At 49.1% G+C, this 19767-nt stretch overlaps 9 protein-coding genes across 9 annotated transcripts; 5 read left to right on the top strand and 4 right to left on the bottom strand.

The window, feature by feature from the left end:
* Window positions 1-40: 40 nt before the first annotated feature.
* F9C07_2159 (CwfJ C-terminus 1-domain-containing protein-like protein) lies at window positions 41-2205 on the top strand (the record flags this gene model as incomplete). The annotated part of the gene is made up of 2 exons (XM_041290174.1): window positions 41-1321; window positions 1378-2205. The coding sequence occupies 2 exons, from the start codon at window positions 41-43 to the stop codon at window positions 2203-2205; spliced, it is 2109 nt and encodes a 702-aa protein (XP_041143419.1).
* Window positions 2206-3099: 894 nt separating this feature from the next.
* F9C07_2160 (glyoxylate/hydroxypyruvate reductase) lies at window positions 3100-4388 on the top strand (the record flags this gene model as incomplete). Its single annotated transcript, XM_041290173.1, has 5 exons — window positions 3100-3152; window positions 3217-3431; window positions 3493-3902; window positions 3989-4228; window positions 4290-4388. The coding sequence occupies 5 exons, from the start codon at window positions 3100-3102 to the stop codon at window positions 4386-4388; spliced, it is 1017 nt and encodes a 338-aa protein (XP_041143418.1).
* A 566-nt stretch (window positions 4389-4954) lies between these two features.
* Window positions 4955-7616, bottom strand: F9C07_2226435 (C6 finger domain protein; the record flags this gene model as incomplete). The annotated part of the gene is made up of 3 exons (XM_041290152.2): window positions 4955-5820; window positions 5883-6291; window positions 6627-7616. The coding sequence occupies 3 exons, from the start codon at window positions 7614-7616 to the stop codon at window positions 4955-4957; spliced, it is 2265 nt and encodes a 754-aa protein (XP_041143417.2).
* A 140-nt stretch (window positions 7617-7756) lies between these two features.
* Window positions 7757-8267, top strand: F9C07_2162 (uncharacterized protein; the record flags this gene model as incomplete). The annotated part of the gene is made up of 2 exons (XM_071509300.1): window positions 7757-7839; window positions 8186-8267. 2 exons carry the CDS (start codon window positions 7757-7759, stop codon window positions 8265-8267), a joined length of 165 nt encoding a protein of 54 aa, XP_071363994.1.
* Window positions 8268-9435: 1168 nt separating this feature from the next.
* Window positions 9436-10381, bottom strand: F9C07_2163 (putative formin binding protein; the record flags this gene model as incomplete). Its single annotated transcript, XM_071509307.1, has 2 exons — window positions 9436-10272; window positions 10358-10381. 2 exons carry the CDS (start codon window positions 10379-10381, stop codon window positions 9436-9438), a joined length of 861 nt encoding a protein of 286 aa, XP_071363993.1.
* A 127-nt stretch (window positions 10382-10508) lies between these two features.
* F9C07_2278080 (putative tubulin-specific chaperone) lies at window positions 10509-12855 on the bottom strand. The gene is made up of 4 exons (XM_041284933.2): window positions 12540-12855; window positions 12000-12453; window positions 11856-11949; window positions 10509-11801 (listed from the first exon to the last, which is right to left on the bottom strand). The coding sequence occupies exons 1-4, from the start codon at window positions 12709-12711 to the stop codon at window positions 10665-10667; spliced, it is 1857 nt and encodes a 618-aa protein (XP_041143416.2). The 5' UTR covers window positions 12712-12855; the 3' UTR covers window positions 10509-10664.
* A 66-nt stretch (window positions 12856-12921) lies between these two features.
* Window positions 12922-13923, top strand: F9C07_2165 (splicing factor 3a, subunit 2). The gene is made up of 2 exons (XM_041284937.2): window positions 12922-12951; window positions 13020-13923. The coding sequence occupies exons 1-2, from the start codon at window positions 12940-12942 to the stop codon at window positions 13722-13724; spliced, it is 717 nt and encodes a 238-aa protein (XP_041143415.1). The 5' UTR covers window positions 12922-12939; the 3' UTR covers window positions 13725-13923.
* A 71-nt stretch (window positions 13924-13994) lies between these two features.
* Window positions 13995-16929, bottom strand: F9C07_2166 (serine/threonine-protein kinase cot-1). Its single transcript, XM_041290180.2, has 4 exons — window positions 16044-16929; window positions 15456-15959; window positions 14850-15326; window positions 13995-14786 (listed from the first exon to the last, which is right to left on the bottom strand). The coding sequence occupies exons 1-4, from the start codon at window positions 16649-16651 to the stop codon at window positions 14474-14476; spliced, it is 1902 nt and encodes a 633-aa protein (XP_041143414.1). The 5' UTR covers window positions 16652-16929; the 3' UTR covers window positions 13995-14473.
* A 949-nt stretch (window positions 16930-17878) lies between these two features.
* On the top strand, window positions 17879-19371 carry F9C07_2167 (import inner membrane translocase subunit tim54; the record flags this gene model as incomplete). Its single annotated transcript, XM_041290172.1, has 2 exons — window positions 17879-17972; window positions 18032-19371. 2 exons carry the CDS (start codon window positions 17879-17881, stop codon window positions 19369-19371), a joined length of 1434 nt encoding a protein of 477 aa, XP_041143413.1.
* Between the last annotated feature and the right edge of the window lie 396 nt (window positions 19372-19767).

Here is a 19767-nt window from a genome sequence, read left to right as displayed (position 1 = left end):
ATAGATCAAACCGCACGGGTCACTCCTACCACCGATAAACATGACTTTGGAGGATTTTGAAAAGTCATTGGCGGAGGATCAGGAGAAGCGGCGCGAGAAGAGCGACAAAGAACGGCATCGACATCGCGACCGAGACCGCAGTCGGGATCGCTCAAGACATCACCGCCATCACCACCATCGTCGCCATTCGTCCAGATCCAGAGAGCGTGAGTCCGATAGACACAGAGATTCGCGACACAGGGATGAGGATAGACATCATCATAAACGATCACGCCATTCTACCGACCACGGAGACGATCGCGGCCATGCCCATAAACGCCGACATCGAGATGAAAGCAAAGACGACGAATCGTCGGCCGCGAAGGAGGTGATCCAGGAGGAACCAACTCACTTAAAGAGAGATGCGTGGATGGAAGCTCCGTCGGCGCTGGACATTGACTATGTGCATCGGCGTGATACGACGCGCTTGGAGGAGGAGCCAAAGCCCACGATGCTACAAGCAGATTTTGAGCTCAAAATCCACGGCAGGGAACTTAATCAACACTTGCACGATCTTAAGGATGGAAAGGCATTAGAGGAAATCCAAGAAGAGCAGGCGCAACACGATGTTGACTACACTTTCGGCGACTCTGGCTCACAATGGAGGATGACAAAACTCAATGCCGTTTACAGAGAGGCCGAGGAAAGCGGGAAGCCAGTGGAAGAAATTGCTATCGAGCGCTTCGGAGATCTACGTTCCTTTGATGATGCGCGCGAGGAAGAGGCGGAACTAGATCGTCGCGAGCGGTACGGTGAGGGCTATGTAGGTAAAGAAAAGCCATCGGGTGAGCTTTTCCAAGAGAGAAAGCTACAGGAGGGCGTCCATCGGGATACACACGAGCATATCCGGAACCCTGAACAGGAACTAGAAGCCCACGGCCAGGGTAAACCGATCGCTACAGAACCGCCACAGAATACTACGCAGCCCCTTGACCTAACAGCGCTCAACCGACTTAAGGCGCAGATGATGAAGGCAAAACTCAAAGGCTCCCCTGATGCTGGGGAGCTTGAAGAACGATATAATGCTGCGGCGGCAGCCATGGCGAACCGGAAGGACCCTGGTGTTGTGGTGTTGGGGGTCCAGCAGAACCGAATGCTTGCTGGCAAGAGAAATGAAGTCAAAGCCGTGGATACTAAACGAGGCCGAGAAAGGGGCCTAGTGGAAGAGAACGAGGATATGAGCATTGAAGATATGCTTCGCGAGGAGCGAAGAACCCGGGATCAATTAGGAGGAGAAGGGAAACGGCTAGCTGAGAGAATAGCAAAGGATGCCAAATTCGAGGTAAGGCTCTAACTGGAAATTATAGCCGCATCTGAGAGACTAATAAACTTGAATAGAATGATTTGGAGTACATGGACGACAATGCCTCCAAACTAGCACGACGGGTGCATCAGTCAGAAATCAACCTCAAGAATACGTCTATCAGTGAATTCCAAAAGATGAACCGAATCCTGGATAATTGTCCTCTTTGCCATCATGAGGACACTAATACTCCGCCTATTGCCCCTGTGGTATCTCTGGCGACGAGAGTCTATCTTACTCTTCCCACAGAACCTGAACTCAATCAAGGGTGTGCTACCATTGTCCCCATTCAACATCGGACGAATCTTTTAGAATGTGATGATGATGAATGGGAGGAAATCCGCAACTTCATGAAGAGCTTGACCCGCATGTATCACGATCAAGGCCGCGATGTTATCTTTTATGAGAACGCAGCCCAGCCTCACCGAAAGAGGCACGCGGCAATGGAGGTAGTGCCCTTGCCATATGAGCTGGGGGAGACTTCTCCTGCCTTCTTCAAAGAGGCTATTCTCGCCGCAGACGCAGAATGGTCTCAACACAAAAAGTTAATCGACACATTAGCTAAATCTAAGCAAGGATTGGGCCGATCTGCCTTCCGCCGCACGCTGGTGAAAGAGATGCCATACTTCCATGTCTGGTTCGAACTTGATGGAGGTTTAGGGCATGTAGTCGAGGATGAGAACCGCTGGCCCCGGGGCGACCTCTTCGCACGAGAAATCATCGGGGGAATGTTGGATTTAGCACCAGACGTGATCAAGCGGCAGGGCCGCTGGAACCGTGGAGGTGATCGACGAGTCGATGGGTTTAAGAAACGGTGGAGGCGATTCGACTGGACGAGGGTGCTTTTTGAGGGGCAAACCTAAGTTCCTGCTCTCCAAGTTCATTTGACCGTAACGTAGGGATTCTAGGAGCTTTTTGTTATATAATTTTCTTCTCTCCTGAAGCGGATTAATCATGCACACCGTTATCGGCTGTAGCGTTGGTTGTATTTCACAACGTTGCGCCTTGATCTGTATGAATTTGTCACCAACGCTTTGTGCATCAGAATACCTTTACAGAACAACCCTGGAAAATTGTGACCAATCCAGATATCAATGCTTATGCTGCTGTACTATCCGTCTTTCGCCTCGTATCGGCGTGTTTCCGAACCTTGAATAAGGCCGGGGGTGATTCTCTTTACCCGCGGGTACTCAATCGGAGATGGCCATGTATAAGCCATTGTCATTGCGGATATCTCCGACATGAGCCTCTTTCGAGAGATTCAATCGCGATAGCAACTCTCTTGTTACGGCCGAGAAGAATGAAGGTGAAAATGCGGAGGAATCTCGATCACTAGATGGCATAAATCCTTGCGAATCTAGTTTGGAGAAGAAATTCCAACCAAAAGGGAAATTTAATACTAAATGATAAAGAAGTGGGGCACGTGGGGAGTTGAGTTCTTGTCCTTCCTCTTCGTCGATTCCCCTCCTTCGCTTCTTTCTCTTCCTTTATCCTTCTATTCTTCTAGTCCCTGGTAAAGTGCACTTCTGCGGTCTTATACTGACCTGAATCACCTCTTTGCGATTGTTGTGGCAACAGCAATTGAGACGAGACGAGACTCGCCCTCGGCCAAACATTATATCAACTTCCCCGCGCCTTATCTCCCCTCGGGTTAATTCAAGTGCGTACTTGACTTCTGACTCATTCTTTCCCTTGGATATATAACTTTTCTATTCGGAGACTTGCTAACAATTGCTGTACTTACAGAAGTAGCAAAAATGGCTTTATCCAATACTAAACCCAAGGTTCTGCTCCTGGGAAAGATCATCCAGTACGGTTAACCCCACTTTATACTATGCGACAATCTTAATATGTGCCTATCTAACATGATCCAGCGCACATACAACATGGCAATCCCTGAGTGATATCGCGGAACTAGTCGAACCAACCGCAACCAACCGTGCTGAGTTCATCCAAGAATGTAAAGACGGCAAGCTCGACGGCGTAGTCGCCGCATACCGCACCTTCGACTCAGTGAGTATCACAGGCCTGGTAGATGAGGAAGTAGTGAACGCCCTTCCAAGCTCGTTGAAGTACCTAGCCCACTGCGGTTTGTTTCCCCCATCTCATGCTATTATTTGTATTGAATAGAAACTCATGAGGCGATATAGGCGCCGGATACGACCAAGTCGACGTTCACGCTTGCAGCGCTCGCTCACCCCCCATCCGTGTCTCAAATGTCCCCACAGCTGTCGACGATGCCACCGCTGACGTAAATATGTTCCTTATCATCGGAGCTCTCCGCAACTTCAACACGGGCATGCTCGCCCTGCGCGAAGGCAAGTGGCGCGGACAACCGCTCCCTGCCCTGGGCCATGACCCCGAGGGCAAAGTGCTGGGCATTCTGGGAATGGGCGGTATTGGCCGAAACCTGAAGAAGAAGGCCGACGCGTTCGGCATGAAAGTCATCTACCATAACCGGCGACAGTTGACGGAGGAGCTCGCCGGTGGTGCTGATTATGTGACGTTTGACGAGCTGTTGGCAAAGAGTGATGTGATCAGTTTGAACTTGCCTTTGAATGTGAGTTTTCCGCTTCAGTGATCGTCCACTGATACAGTGGCTATATTGTATGGCCAGACGGGCTGACGTAGATGGGTCTCTCACAGAAAAACACCCGCCACATCATCGGCAAGCCCGAATTCGACAAGATGAAGGATGGTGTCGTCATTGTGAACACTGCCCGTGGTGCCGTTATCGATGAAGCAGCCCTCGTTGACGCTCTGGACAGCGGCAAGGTCTACTCTGCCGGTCTGGATGTCTTTGAGGAAGAACCCAAGATTCATCCTGGTCTGGTCCGGAACCCCAATGTGATGCTGGTTCCCCATATGGGTACTTGGACTGTTGAGGTATGTTCACTGGTACGATCCATCTAATGTTGATTAAGACTGACCTGTGGCGATGTTATAGACTCAAACCGCCATGGAAGAATGGGCCATGGAAAATGTGCGCTTGTCGATTGAAACTGGGAAGCTGAAGAGTCCTGTTCCCGAACAGGTTGATCTATAGATATGGATGATAGTGTGAAACGTTACGTTGCATCCTTTTTGACTTTTCGATTGGACTTGTACATGGACTTTATAGAGGGCCGGAACGTCTGGTTGCGTCGGTATATTAGTACATACACAGGGTGGCTTTCAATGCGGGGGACGGTTACATAAATGACATTGTCGCGAGACATGCTCCAGTGAAACTTTACATTGGATATGGTTCAAAAAGCTAGAATTTGGAAACCTGTACAAGAAATTTCTTATCATTGTGTCTCGTAAAAACTTATGCACCCTGAACGCCATGGTGCTGTCGTGCCCTAATTGCGGACAGGACTAAGAATAGCAATCAACTCCTGAGCCATGACGTCCTCCATAAAAGGAAAACCAAGATGAAGATAAAGAAAAAAAAAATATAGTCACTTGAAGTGAAGGGATATGGGTCGAAAACAAAAAGAACAAGTCTAGTTAAACATCGTTAAAAAAGCCCAAAAAGCTTCGCCAGCAGTGTGCGAGGGCTCTTTTTGCCATATTACAAAATCCACGCCAGAGTCATCAAATGCAAGTCAGACATATCTCGATAACTTTTTACTCCCGTGATACGAACCAGGAACGCACCACCATGCCGCAAATACGTTTGATGACTTGTGTGGTGCCTTTCCCACCCGCTTCCTGTTCGAGAAACTTTTGGGCAACGTAGAGTTTAGCCCCGGCATCCTTCTCGTTCGTTGTGATGGGCTGCGGGAAGCTGCGCGGAAAATCTGCCCAGCGCTGTCCGAGATGACGCGCGATAGCAATTGAATAGATCACATCACGGTTTTCAAACGTATCCAACAGCGTGCGGCAACGGCCAAGAGTATCGTCAATCTCTTTGGCTGAACTAGCCTCGTTATCATGAAGAGTAAGAAAGTGGCCAATTGCGCACCAAAAATCCAGCGATCGTTGCGCTAACTGATCTGAGAGACCGGGGGGATTTGTGGGCGGGTCCCTGGGAGGAAACTGGGATAAGGGATTCGAGTCCAGATGTTCGCCTGTAATCATGGACTCAATAACATCCAGTCGTTTCGAAGCGGCTAGTAAATCATAATCCTGGCCATGACTTCCATTCGATACATTCATAACATGACGACACAATGTCATAGAACTCCAAACCACGGACGCTTCAAAGCTTTCTAGCCGTGCGATGACATTCGGATCACTGAGGTTCTGATCGTTAAAAGCCTCGATTAACGCCGAATACTCGGCCATAAGCTGGGCATTGGCCAAAAGGTGAGTCAAAGCCGTATCCTGGAACCAACGCGTCTCGAAGAACTTGTCAATGGCAGGAGCATATGTGGCAAGGAAGACGGCTTTGATTTCTTCTAGACGGTTCGGTTGAATAGTAGTGATAGGATGGGGTGGGGGAGGAGGAATCCCTCTCAGCGCCAGAAGATCGCTAATTTGGACTTGTTTCACTAAGCCGAATATAAGCACAAGAACGGGCGTGAAGCCAAGGAATCTTAGATCAAAAACGCACCTCTGAAGCTTGTAGGGTCCGACGATGTCGTGGTGTTCGCTGGATTGACAGTCGGCTGCAAGCCACCCTCTACAGCATTCTGTACACTGGCCATGTTCGAAGAGTTGTTTCCGTCTAATGTTGGATCGATGGGCGCGCCGTAGTCGTATCTGTCGGTGGACGTGCTGGGAGACTCGGACGGAGCAAAAGGCTGAGAGACCGCAGGCACGTAGCCCGGAGGAGCAGCAGGATATGTGGGTGTCGACGACGAAGTAGAAGGATCTTGCGGGTTAACCACCAGCGACGGGTGTGGGTTCGGAGCTGGCTGTATAGCAGAAGGAGTCGGCTGTTGCTTAAACACCGGATCGTAACCTAAACATTCACGTTTACTTTTGACGCAGTTTCGGCAGACGGGATGGCCTTCGTCGCACTAAAGTATTGCCCACCGTCAGCGTGAATGAGGGGAAAAGAATGACACCGGACTGTATTGAATATTTTTTTCACGCAAAAAAATAAGGAAAGAAAACAATAATAAAGGCCACGGGATTGGGCTGTCGGGCGGGGAGGAAAACAGTGGGCAACAACAAGCGACACCGTGAATGGCGGGGTTTCTTGCAGGCGAGCCGAAGGCAGAGCTTGCGACACAAGCGAAGCGACCACAACACATTTCCTTCCCCGACGCCCACCCCAACCTGTTGCTCAAAGTTCCTCATCCAACAATAAATGGACAAACAGCTTCTTGATCTTATATTTCGTATCACGTACCTTAATTCTCCGTTTTCGACATGTTAAACAACCTGTCTTGGTTCTGCGCTTGACCTCCTTCTTGTGTCTGCCACCAGAGAGCATCTTGTTCGGATCTCCTGGTAGTTGATATCGCATTTGCGCACTCGAATTCATTCCCATTTGCCCAACGTTGTTCGGGTATCCCGTCATGTATTGGCCTACTGAAGCCATTGGGGGCATAGGCGATCCAATGGGGGCTTGTGGGACATGCGACGTCTGTCCCTGGGAAGAGTGATGATCCATTGTCTGCATCGAGGGTGTGTTCATCGATGCAGAGCCAGCTTGATGGTTGTGATACATGTCGGAGCTCTGCTGCTGATATTGCTGTGACTGGGGTTGCGCTTGCATTTGACCCTGTTGCTGTGGCTGCTGGGGTTGATACTGCTGTGATGGCGCATGCTGCTGTTGGGGTGCATGTTGCTGTTGCTGCTGCTGCGGCTGCTGCTGCTGATACTGCGGCTGTGATTGCGGTTGCGCTGATTGGTTCTGCAATGGAGGTAGCTGTTGCGAATGTGTACCATTGGACGGCAGCTGCCATGAAGAGTCGGGGGCAGGTGAAGGTCCCGGTTGTTCCCCAATATTACTACCAGGTGTCGCCGAAACCTGTGCAGTAGACACCGGCCCGCCAAGTCCTCCGTCATCAGGTTTTGGGTCCGTATCGTCAAACGAGAAATTCGTATCTGTACCCAAACCTCCGTCCGTAGCTGGCAAGGTAGTGTCTATCGGAGGTAAGGATGTGTCAATTGGCGGTAGAGACGGTATTGACGGGTCTAATGGTGGGAGCGTTGTGTCTATAGGGGTATCCATTGCTGGTAGACATTTATCTATAGGAGGAAGAGAAACGTCTACAGCTGAAAACGTAGAATATTCGGCAGAGGTGCTCGTCGGTGCAGCCAGCGTATCGGTTGGCTCGGAGGCCTGTTTTGGCAGCTCGCCGGGTGTGCCTGCAGGATCTGCTGTCTCCGCCATTTTTCCTTGTGGTATGATCTTTGGAAAGTGTGCTGTCGCGCGAAAATGATCCCAGGTGTTGATTGGCCTCGGGCGGAATCGATGAAATTATTTTGCAGTCGCAAGCCCTCACTGTAGGGTAAAAAAAGAGAATATCCTCGATGGTCGATAACCTTCACCGTAGACAGAAATGCTGTGTGCCTGTCAACAAGTGCGGCGCTCTAGCTGCGGTTTTGAAGGCACTGTTAGTCAACAAATTACAACGCAAGTTGAGCGTAATCAATCCGCCAATAATATGTATCTAAGCCCAGAGGCATCAGTCTCAGGGGTGGGAACGGTGGTATTCCAAAGCAAGACAGAAAAGACATGGCTTCTTCCGGGTTGCGCATAGCAGTGGCTGGATATGTTTTGTGAAGTTGTACCGCGAGGACTGTCTGCTTATGGCAGGCCCATATGCATCTCACTATTCCATAAGAAATGTAGAGCATAAACGGTTACTCTTCCCAGAAATCACACTCAGCCAGGGCCATTGACATTATGGTGACCCATGTCTTTGGGTATTGTACGCGACTGATTGAAATCTTCCGCAGTGTTCCACAGCACGGAACAACCACCGCGCATCACCAGGTGCAGTCTCCATATGCGACACTGAAACAGAAAGTGAAGGGCTAAATCTCCAGAAATGCAGCGAGTGGAATGGCTGGAGGTTTTCGGGGCTGACAGAGGGGAAGAGACGTGTCTCGGATGCGAGTGACCGGGGACAAGCGATGAAACGAAGCTTTCTCGTTTACTTACCATGTACTGGTCCAAATAAGCGAAAAGAAGCGAGCCGAAATACTATGCCACCAGAACTATGAATTCGGGACCAGACAGTCTCCGCATTTGTAGTGGGTTGTGACGAGGAAAGTTGCGATAAGGTCGTTGCGCGACAAAAGTGAGACTTAGCTTAAGGGAAAGAAAGTCTCCTCCCCGGATTTTTGTCAACGCTCCCAAAAGTTGCAACGGAAGGGGAAAAGAGAAAAAAAAATCGACCAAGACAGTGGCAATACAACAACACCACGTTCCTTTTCTTATATAAAAACAGTAGATCTTTCCTACAACAACACAACATTTAATTGTTTTCCATTCAATGTTGGAATATACTGTGAATTCATTTGAATAGTACTATTTCATCAAACTAATTCACCAATATTCTCCCAAGAAAACAGTTCTCTCTGCCATACTACCCAATACGAGGTACTCTGATCAATCTCGGAGAATTAAATAGTAGCCACCATCTGAATTCGATATGTTCAAATCATGTCCCTTGAATCACACCCATTTTTCACACCATGTCTATTTCTCCTTGGTACAATTTCCCTTGGAATATAAATATAGAAAAGAGAAACCTCAATTCCCTTGAGTAGATGTCAGTGCTTTGATACACTCCACTGTCGAGTATGTATAGGCAAGGCCCGGGCCCTCTTCAGATTAACCCACGCCCAGGATCCATTCTGTTAGCCAAACCTATCCATCCACGAGTAGCGGAGAATAACGTTGACCCAGCAGGTGAGCGTGACCTATAATTGACTCGGTACTCTTTCTGTAAACAAGCCATCCACATTGCATAACTAGGGCCGTATCGCTCTGTAGTCATTTCCGGCACATTTCTTTTCCTTTCTCAGCGGGCTTTCACTAAGCAATAGCTGAGATAACATCATACTTTACCTCTCGGTCAAGCATGGTCAAGATATGCACTGATTGTGGACCAGGAGATCAACATGAGTTTGCGCATGAGCCACTCATCTGGTACGTGAAGCAGCGCAACGTAGACGAATTATAGAGCATATCCAGTGTTGGTCTATTTTCTCATAACCTTTGGTTTACGCTTCTTAAAAATGACGCCTGTACTCGCTTCTTCTGGCTCACTCTTAGCCATAGGCGCAGGAGGCACAGCAGCGGCTTCAGACTGTTCCTTTTCAGTTTGCGGCATCTGCTCCGAATCTGCAGCTGCAGAGTCACCCTCGCCTTTAGACGGGACATCGGCAGCTTCCTTATCATTCTCCTTAGGAGTCGCTTCAGCAGTCGAAGGCTTTGCTTTCTTGACATCCTTCGTAGACTCCAAAAGGGCATCCAAATCCGCATCGTCCTGCGCACCAGGATACTCCCGAGTCCTCGACCCCCAACCCTTGCTAACAAACCTTTCCGCCTCCCGTTTAGCCTCCTCTTCTTCTTCATCCCCTTCATGCTTGCGCTTGCGAACCCCAAGCGAAGGACCCGTCTTCTCTCCATCCGCACCAATCACTTTCTCAGAAACCGTCTGCCACTCCCCAGCTAGGGCCATATCACCACGATACTCGTCTGGAATTGCAACACCCATCTCCGCCAATTGCGCCATCTGCTTTTTCCTCTCGTCCAGAGAAACTGGTCGCGGTGACGCTTGGGGAGCTGGCGCGGCTGGTTTCCAGGAAGCTGCATTGCCGCTCTTTCCAGCAGCGTTGCCGGATACAGTTTGTCTTAGTCGTTCAACCTCACTCTTGGCCCTCTGAGTCTCCCGCTGTTGGCGCTCGTTGTCTCGGTGTATATCCCGGAGGAATCGCTTCAGGTTTCCTTGATGCTTGCCCGTTGCTTCATGTTGGGTTCTTTCGAATGCTGTATCTCGGATAAAAATCTTGCATTGTTTGCACCAGTATCTGGGCTGTAATTCTGTTAGCTGGTTGGTGTCGCAAGGGAAAGTGTAGAGAATGATGTGAATGAATTTGGAAAGTGTATTTAAAACTTACGGCTGACTTCCAATGTTCTGCCATATTTGGCTGGATTGTCCTTCGTCGAGCGTGTGAAATATTATTGTGTTAGATGAGTTATTATTTCAGAGCTAATGATATCACTTTGCGACTCGGCGATAAATGATGCTTCCTAGGCGCGATCGGAGCTAAACCCAATATAGTAATCACGGGGTTGGTCACCGTCACATGGAAGTATATATTCACTCTCTTTTGATTCAGTTAGAAGTGCAAGTATCAACATAATTATGCTATATCTGGTATCACTAAGATATTTATCGTAAATCATCCATGCTGAAGGCTCTAATCACATATTTCTATGTTCAACGTAGGACTGAGTCGCTACTTCCACTCTGATCCTCGCCTCAGTAAGATCAGACTGGAACAAGAACCCAATATCCCTCGTACCATCCACAAGCTCAACCTCTCTTTTGACGAATGCGGAGCTATTTCTTGGCTCCGATGGATTGATACTCTCATCTTCGCTGTCCCATCCGTCCTCATCATCTATATTCTGTTTGCTGACGGGGTCCAACTCGTCCGTCTCCCAAATCAGTCTGAACTCGTAAGGCGCCAGGTCAAACAGACGAGAAACAATGGCCTTAACTTGGTAGGTATCAAAGGATCGGGGTATCTCCTTCACCTTGACTTCCTCCTTTAGAGCATTGTCTTGATTCATGACTGAGTTGCCTGGGTTCGGTAGTTCTCGGCGTAAGCAGAACGCTATCCTCAACAATCGCGCAGCAACAGACCGTGGATTCACAGCAACCCCTGACCCTGTCAACGCTGTAGCTCTCCTAATCACAGGCTCCCCATATATTTCGCAAAGTTCACTGTATCTGGGGTGCTTTGGGAGGATCTCTCGCGCTGCGCTTTCCGGAAAAGCAGATAATTCCTTGCCAATGAGAGAGAGGTAATAGAGCTCTGCATTGCTGCGATCCTTTTCTGTTATTGTACCATAGTTGAGCATTTTCAAAGAGGCAATTCGAGAAAGAGTTAGCATATAGGCCTCGTCTATTGTCATTGTCTTCTCTGGCAACCCAGTGACTATTGATGGGCCCACAGATTGGTCATGGAGGGGATTCCCAGATATGCGCAGAGTTTGTAGCCCGGGGAATACCAGTGACAGTTGATTGACGAAAAGCCAATTGTCGATTCTATTCCTGGATAGATCGACCGACTGAAGGTTTTTTGAGAACCGTAGAGGGGATGCTTCGTCTGGACTGGATTCATAAATCTTATTAATTCGATTTCCGCGTAGTGAAAGGCAGCTCAAACTATCCAGGGACACGAGTTGTCTGAGGGAAGATAGAGAGGAGATTTCATTATCCTCCAAGGTTAATGTTGTGATTGTGCTCGAGAGGGGTGATGAGATATATGAAATCTGATTAGCCGAGGCGATTAAAGTAGTTAGGGACGAAAATTGATATGTGAGAGCTGATATCTGTGAATGACTAGTTAGTCTATGCAAAATGAGATTCAGGTAACTTCAATATACCTCATCCCAAGAGAGAAGTGTGTCATCCAACTGGAGCTCCGTAATCCTCTCGAATCTCAAGCCTTCCCCAACAGGGGGATCCATTCTGTTTCCACTAATCATTGTGTCAGTCACAATAAACTAAACTTGTGAAGCGCTACTTACTTCAACTTCAATGTTTTTAGGCGCTTGAGTGAGTCACATATACTTGCAACATCACGCCAACGATTCAGAAGATTTCGACTGAGATCAAGCTCGACGATCTTAGGGCAGGTCTGCTCAATCTCTTTGCAAGCTGACTGGAATTGCTCTGCGCTACCCTCATGAGCAAGGACTCCTGCGACCCGTAGCCCATCTAAGAGAACGATCTTCAGCTCTTGCAGCTCTGCAAGTTGTTTTCGGATTTTGTCGAAACCAACTTCTTCTACAATCTTGCCGCTGATTGCAATTGGCTTGTGTAGAGAATCACCGGAGGCAGCATCACCAAGCTTTCTCCTGGCGGCTTCCTCTTCAAACTCAGATGCATACTTCTCACGCAGAGCCTCTAGAAAGCTTCTGGGTTTGTCCGCAGCTCGAGACGGACGCACAAACGACCCTGCAGTGGGGTGTTTGCTTTTGCCTATGATAAGTATGAGCAAATGCAGAAATATGGAAACAAATTCCGAGAACAGATTAATTGTCAAGAGTAAGAGATGGATGCTGTACATGTAAAATATCTCACTCCTTGATGCTCTCCAGAGTGCTTCCCCCGTGTTGGGTCGTCCCATTCCACGCCTAACCATTCGCCGGTGGTACCTGCAACTTTCCCCGCGTAGCGAATGGTGCATAGTTCACCATTATAGGATCGCCGTTGATTCACACAGCCTGTTGAATCCATAATCGTAAGCTATTCCGTGCAGACTATCCTTTTCGCAGGCATTCAATGGACATTCTATAGTTGACTTGAAGCCCATGGGCTGTCAATTAGGACAAAGAGTTCCTCTCATCCAATGACAGTCGACGAGATTGCTGACATAATATTTCCATAGAATTTCCCTTTGAAGCTTATCACCCGCCGCGCTCTTGTCCCCTACTACCGGACCCAAGTTTTCCAAGGCAGATCAGAATGGATTTCCAGGTGAGTTGATATTCTGCTCCTATGATTGTTTTGTCCGGTGCGTGTGCTGTATGCTAACACCGTTGAAGAACCGTGCAGGATCCAAATTCGGTGGCGGTGGTGTCGCATCGCAATCCGCGACCAACGCAGACCGTCGCGAGCGTCTTCGCAAGCTCGCTCTTGAGACGATCGACCTGGACAAGGACCCGTACTTCTTTAAGAACCATGTAGGAAGCTTTGAGTGCCGTCTGTGTTTGACGGTTCACCAAAACGATGGCTCTTACCTCGCCCATACCCAAGGCCGCAAGCATCAGACGAACCTGGCTAGACGTGCCGCGAGGGAGCAGAGAGAAGGAAAGAATCAAGATCCGTCGACGCTGCCGGGTGCGATGGGCGTTCAAGTTAAGAAGCAGACAATCAAGATTGGTCGACCGGGTTACAAGATCACGAAGATCAGGGATCCATTGACGCGACAGCTGGGTTTGCTGTTTCAGCTGCAGTATCAGGAGATTACACCGGGTGTTCAGCCTCGAGTACGGTTTATGTCGGCATTTGAGCAGAAGGTTGATGACCCCCCAGACAAGAACTTCCAGTATCTTGTCGTAGCTGCGGAGCCATATCAGACGTGTGGTTTCAAGCTTCAGGCTCGGGAGATTGACCGCAGGGATGGTCGCTACTGGACTTGGTTCGACGAAGATAGCAAGGAATTCTGGGTTCAGATCATGTTCAAGACCGAACGAGAGGAAAGGTTTAGTGGTGTGCCGGGTCTGGCACCGATGGACCCCAAGGTGTAAATTGCCTAAAGTGGTGTTTACGCATGGGTGTGCATGAGAAGGAAAAGTTGACGAAAATATCTTTCCATTCAACGGAGGTGCATAGGGCGTTTGAGGATCTGTTTTTTACTGCAGCTTTATGTGATTCAAATTCATGTTACCCCAGCCATTGTAATTTGGCCGAGAGCAGGCCTTCCGATGGCGTCCATTACTATATCTTACTCTTTCTCCGACTCACCTGATACAATCATCCACATTATTAAGTGCCATAGGAATTTACAAGGATTGAAGCCTATTACCGAGTCCATTTAATGGGATTACCACCAACCATTTTATATGCAAACTAGTCTGAGATGTAAAAGGTACAACGTTGTACTTTGGGTATTTTTCCTGATAAATGCATTGATGCATCATGCTAGAGGAAACAAAAGTAGCCAGTCATTCGTGATCCGCACTTGTAGGTGTCACAGGCTCTGAACTTCCAACCAAATAATGCACTTGTTTGTAGTTCTTTAAGGCTAGACACGGTGTGCAACTAGCCGGGGTCGTCTTGCGACATGCAAACACAGTAAGGAAGATGCACAGGTCGTTATCAATGACATGAAATGCCAAATGCGCTAGACGCTAGATGAAATCAAATGAACAAAGATATTTCGAGAATAGATCTTAGATGAGCCGCTGGAAATACTTCCGCGCAAGCCTGCCCGCGGACCGGCTTTCCGAGGCGCTCATCCTGCATACATCGATCATCTCGAGTATCAGTGCGATTCTCAGTTGTTCTGGAAGGCATTGAATGCCTTGTATGTGTATCCGATAAACGGAAGGCTCATTTCAGCCTCCTGTTCCTCGGGCATGGCACGGGCCTGAGCACGATGGATAGCACTGGTATCTTCCTGAGGAATTTCGTCAATAGGGAAGTATGACACGTCAATATTGGAGCTCAATCGAGGTTCGAATGGAGCACGAATATTGCGAAGCTGCTCCCAAACAACACCACGGAAGAACGGATGGTTCTTGATTTGTGTGGCACCACCGAATTGGCCGCCGTCGTTGCCAACACGGTGCTCTGCGTCACAAAGGAAGCTGTATATAATAGTCAGACCGATGTACGTGAAGAAAGTGTGAAGAGCGGGTAGGGGTAAGTACCTTCGGATTAAGCCCTCGGATTCGCGGGAAAGAGTAAGCTCTTCAGGGAAGTAGAGACACTCCCTCCAGTTCACGATCTTCCGGTAGGTATCGGTGGTGTCTTCGGCACAGAAAGGTGGCCATCCCACAAGACATTCAAACATGATGGCACCGACTGACCACCAATCGCAAAGATAAGTATATCCTTGGCCGTTGAAGATTTCAGGTGCAATGTAGTCAGGCGTGCCAACCGTTGAATAAGCCATGGCTCGACGGGACTTTCTCCAGGTATTAATTTGGCCACGGTTTGATACCGTCAGGTTAATCGCATCGTTAAAGTATCCCGAGTTACGGTTCTTATCCTTGGAGGTAGAATTTTTCAACAAGTTTTGATAGTACGAATTGTCGTGAGTCTTCTTGCCACCAGTCGAGAGACCGAAATCGGTAAGCTTAACATGACCACCACGGTCGAGAAGAATATTGTCAGGCTTAATATCACTGTAATCGAGTCGCAGTTAGTATATGGTAGATTGATTTAATCACAAGTGAACGCATGGAAAAAGGAAACAAAAGAAAGAAAGTCGGGACGACAGAGATGGTACAAGCAATGACGAGCGGCCAACTTACCGATGAAGGAAGCCTAGTTTGTGGACTGCTTCGATAGCCATCACAATCTCTGCCATGTAGAATCTAGTAATGTCTTCGGAGAAAATTTCGTACTTGATTAACATGGTCATCAGGTCACCACCAGGTAAGAACTCCATCAACAGGTAGAGGTATGCGGAGTCCTGGAACGAAGCGTGCAACTTCACAAGCCATGGGTTATCCTTGGAGTCAGCCAAGATATCACGTTCGGCGCGAACGTGAGCCAGCTGATCCTTCTTAAACATCTCAGTCTTGATCAAAGACTTGAGCGCATAGATCTTGCCGTCGGTCTTCCTTTGCACAAGCTTAACCTCACCGAATGCACCCTTTCCAATAACCTTGATAGTCTGGAAGTTCGACGGTGTCTCCTTGGTCCGGAGGAATCGGAGGAAGTTCGACTCCTTCTTCGCAATAGTTTCTCCCTCCTGACGCTTCGCATCCTTGGAGATACTCGGGTCCTGGATCATCTTGTCCAGATTCGTTGAACTGTTGATTCCAGTACGAATATTAGTCGACCGAGTCCCGGTATGTAAAAGTTCCTTGCTCATCTCCTTTTGACGTGGGACTTACCGCATGTTACGATCGCGCGCACGCTCAATGTTCTCGTGGAAGAAAACGTTCACCAGCTCTTTCGCGGCCTTACCACGCTTATGGATATTCTCTGAGTATCGCTCTGGGTAGCGTTGGAGTTCTTCGTTCTCGGCGGGAGTACGGGGGCTGCGAGGCATTGGCGGGGCTAGGTGGCCAGGCTGTTGCTGTCCGGGGGCAGACGAGCCAGCCGTACGAGGTCTCTGAGCAGGAGAGGCAGAGCGACCGAAGAAGCCAGTGCGGTTTGAGTTCAGGTCCTGGTTGGAGAACTGCTGGATGAGGCCGTTGGTTCCATCGTTGGCGCTGTATCCCATGCGTGATTGATATGCGGGCTGCGGGGACTGCAAGTTTGATTGTCCATAGTGCTGCTGAGCATAGGCGGCTTGAGGAGGGTATGGGTTTGCCATGAAATATCCCTGGTTGTAAGCTCCGTTTTGAGCATCCATGTAGTCCTGAGGGCCTTGGTTCTGGTAGATCGGCTGAGGGAAAGCGGAAGGAGTTGTGGGATATGCGCGGTTGTTGGCCGCCGCATTGAAACCACGCTCGTTGTACCCGAAGTTCAGGTGGAGACGGTTATTATTGGGATCCATCTTCAAACAAAATCCTTCCGGTGGTTAAACCGTACCGGATGAGGAGTCTTAAAAATTGGTCAGGAGGCGGGTTGAGATGAGAAGTGAAGACCTTCAAGGGGGAGGCGAATTGCCCAAAGGAGCGGTGGCTCAGGAGGTCGAGTGCGACAAATAGTCAAGAGGGCCGAACAATTAGTGGAGTGGGATGGGAGTGGACAACTCCGTACTCCACGGACAAAGGAGAGACACGGGTTTCTACGGTCTCTCTCACTCTTTGGCCGTATGAGTTAAGGAAGGGGTTGTTACCACAGGAAAGAGAGACAAGAGATCTAAAAGAAGGGGAAAGACTGGGGAGAAGTTGAAACGCCCGTGGTGTGAGACCAGGAGTAGTAGCGTGAGCCAGTCGCTCCTCCTGTTGTCCGACTAGTCCAAGTCTGTAACTTTTTTACTGGAGTCTGGACTTTTGGGTTCATTAGCCATTCCTTTCATACGGCTGACCATTGGTGCCACGAGTGCGGAACAGGGGGGGTTGGCTTTATTGGCCTGGGGCTGCCAGGCACCTGGTCGGCTCTTCACTGGCTTGGCGCCACTTCGATTCCCACCCGCCGAAATGCCCCGATTGGTGTAGAAGCCCCTTCAACTGCTGACTCATCCATATATACTTCTATTGTTTCCATGTCTTCAATGAGATAGACTTGGATCGTGAGGAATAGTCGACCCGAGTTAATTATAAATAGAAGATCTTCGTCTCAACTCTATTGCCCGGAGTTCCATATGAATGCTTCTTCTGGAGGGATGACTAGTCCATTAATCCCCCTTAGGTAATATGAACTACTGTATCCATCTCCCAAACAGGTGGGCCACGGGAGCACCCCATCTTTGTCATTGATAATTCGCTTCAACCCTCAACCAGAGTTGCCAAAGGTGAATTGAACTGAACGGACTGATCTACTTTGAGAAAGTAGCTATAAGCGCGGGACATATATATACAGTACTTTAGAATGCTGGGCAGAGAGAAAAAGAAACAAACACTCTTCCGTCGGATTAACCATGTTCCGATTACGGAGCAGCGCAGAGATCCCGAACTTTTTTTGGGCAAATGGACTATATGATACCCATCAAAGCGGAAGGGATACTTCCTCTCTAGTGCTATATATTTCCAATCTGGCTATAATCCACATCCTTAATCATACCTTTCAATCTCCTCCGTGACCTATCTAGTCAAATTTCCCGCAACACTCGGAGACCATGGCGGAATCTTCCAATTCCGCTGCGGCCTCTGGCCAGACTCAAACCGCGGCAAAGCCTACGAAGGCACCGAACCCAGTATGGAAAATGATGGGTAGGTTCCCAACTGCGTCCTATGTCTCATGTCAATTGGCACTAACCATTCTATTCCAGGAATGCCTAACTTCCGTCTCAAACTTCCTTCCCGCAATTGGATGATCTTTCTCACAGTAACCGGCTCTTTCACCGCTGCCCTGGTCTATGACCGCAAACAGAAGAAGCGCGCACAACAAAAATGGTGTGACCTGGTAGCGCACCTCTCAAAGGAGTCTCTCCCAGTTGATCAAACACGGCGGAAACTCACAGTCTTTCTGTCGGCCCCTCCTGGCGATGGTCTCCGCGTTGCCCGTGAGCACTTTAAAGAATATGTCAAGCCCATACTGGTCGCCGCGGCTTTGGACTACCAGGTGATCGAAGGACGGCGAGAAGGCGAGATTCGGGCCGGGCTTGCGGAGCGAATTCGCAAGTTTAGAAGGAAGTCTGGCGAGCCAAGCACTGTGGTGGAAGAAACTGGCATTGAAGAGGTCGTTGCGGATGCCCGGGAGAAGATCGGAGTGGTAGAGGAACCAGTTCCCAAGGGCGATCTGATTATCGGACGTAATACCTGGAAAGAGTATATCCGAGGTCTCCATGAGGGCTGGCTTGGACCACTCGACCCTCCCCAGCCGCCTCTTTCGACAGATGTGCCGTCACCTTCCGAGGGAGCAGAGACCAATGGCTCTCCAGATGACACCCCTACCGCAGAGAACTCCGAGAAGAAAGAGGAACCTGAGAAGAAGGATGAGAAGCCTTCTAAGCCTACCGGCCCGACCCCAGCATACATCACTCCTGCCGACTACTCGTCGCAAAGCCTCCCACGATCTCTCCCACAGTCCTTAGACGGCTCCGTTCCGATCCAATTTCCTCACATTCTGGGATTCTTGAACACTCCTATCAGAATCTACCGATACTTGAACCAACGCTACCTCGCTGATAGCGTCGGACGAGAGGTTGCTGGCATCGTTCTCGCCTCGACCACCCGGCCATACAGCGACGGTTCATTCAGCACAGACTCCGAACTTACCCCAGCGGGTATCGACGGCGCTCCGGCCTCCGACAACCTCTTAGGTGGAAACTACGAACAAAAAACCCTTCTCGAAGAGGAAGAAAAGGACTGGCACAAATCCGCGCACAAGAAGGACGAGGCGAACCCTGATAAGGAACGCGAGTGGGTGGACTCTGTCGTTCTGGATCCCCGCATCGCAGCCCGGATGCAGCGCTACGTCCTTTCCCCCGAAGATGAAGCCCGCTCGCAACGGATTGCCGAGGGCGCAGAATACATCCTTGGTGAGGAACGGCCCACACCGGTTCCTTTCTGGCAGCGCATGTGGATCAAATACGGATACGGCGAGGACGAGGAAACCCTCAAGAGGAAGCCTATTATCGGAAACATTGACGGAGAGGACGACCAGTGATTCACGCCCCGGTTCAAGTTGATATTGCGCATGGTTATGGAACGGATATAGACATGTGTTTGGTTTATTTGCGCCAGCATTGGTAGGGATGGTGAACATAGGATATCTCATATCTACTGTACCAACAAATCTATCTATACTGTATATTAGTCTAGTTACGGCATTAAATTTTTACTCGTACATACTGGATAAGATGTGTTGTTATTGCTCTCCATCAGGTGAACTGCCCTCTTGGTATAACTATACTTTCGGCTATGCTGTGAGAAGTGGTCTAATAGTTAACATTGGCTCTATCCGCGCTCTATGCAATGCAGGATATCTTTACGCAACCTGGTTGAGCAAGAAAGAAACATGAAAGAACATGAAGGGAAAGTTTGCTTTTGATCCTTTCACAGA

This window comes from Aspergillus flavus, chromosome 2 (assembly GCF_009017415.1).
Source record: "Aspergillus flavus chromosome 2, complete sequence".
NCBI lineage: Eukaryota > Fungi > Ascomycota > Eurotiomycetes > Eurotiales > Aspergillaceae > Aspergillus > Aspergillus flavus.
This window is presented reverse-complemented; position numbering and strand designations above follow the sequence as displayed.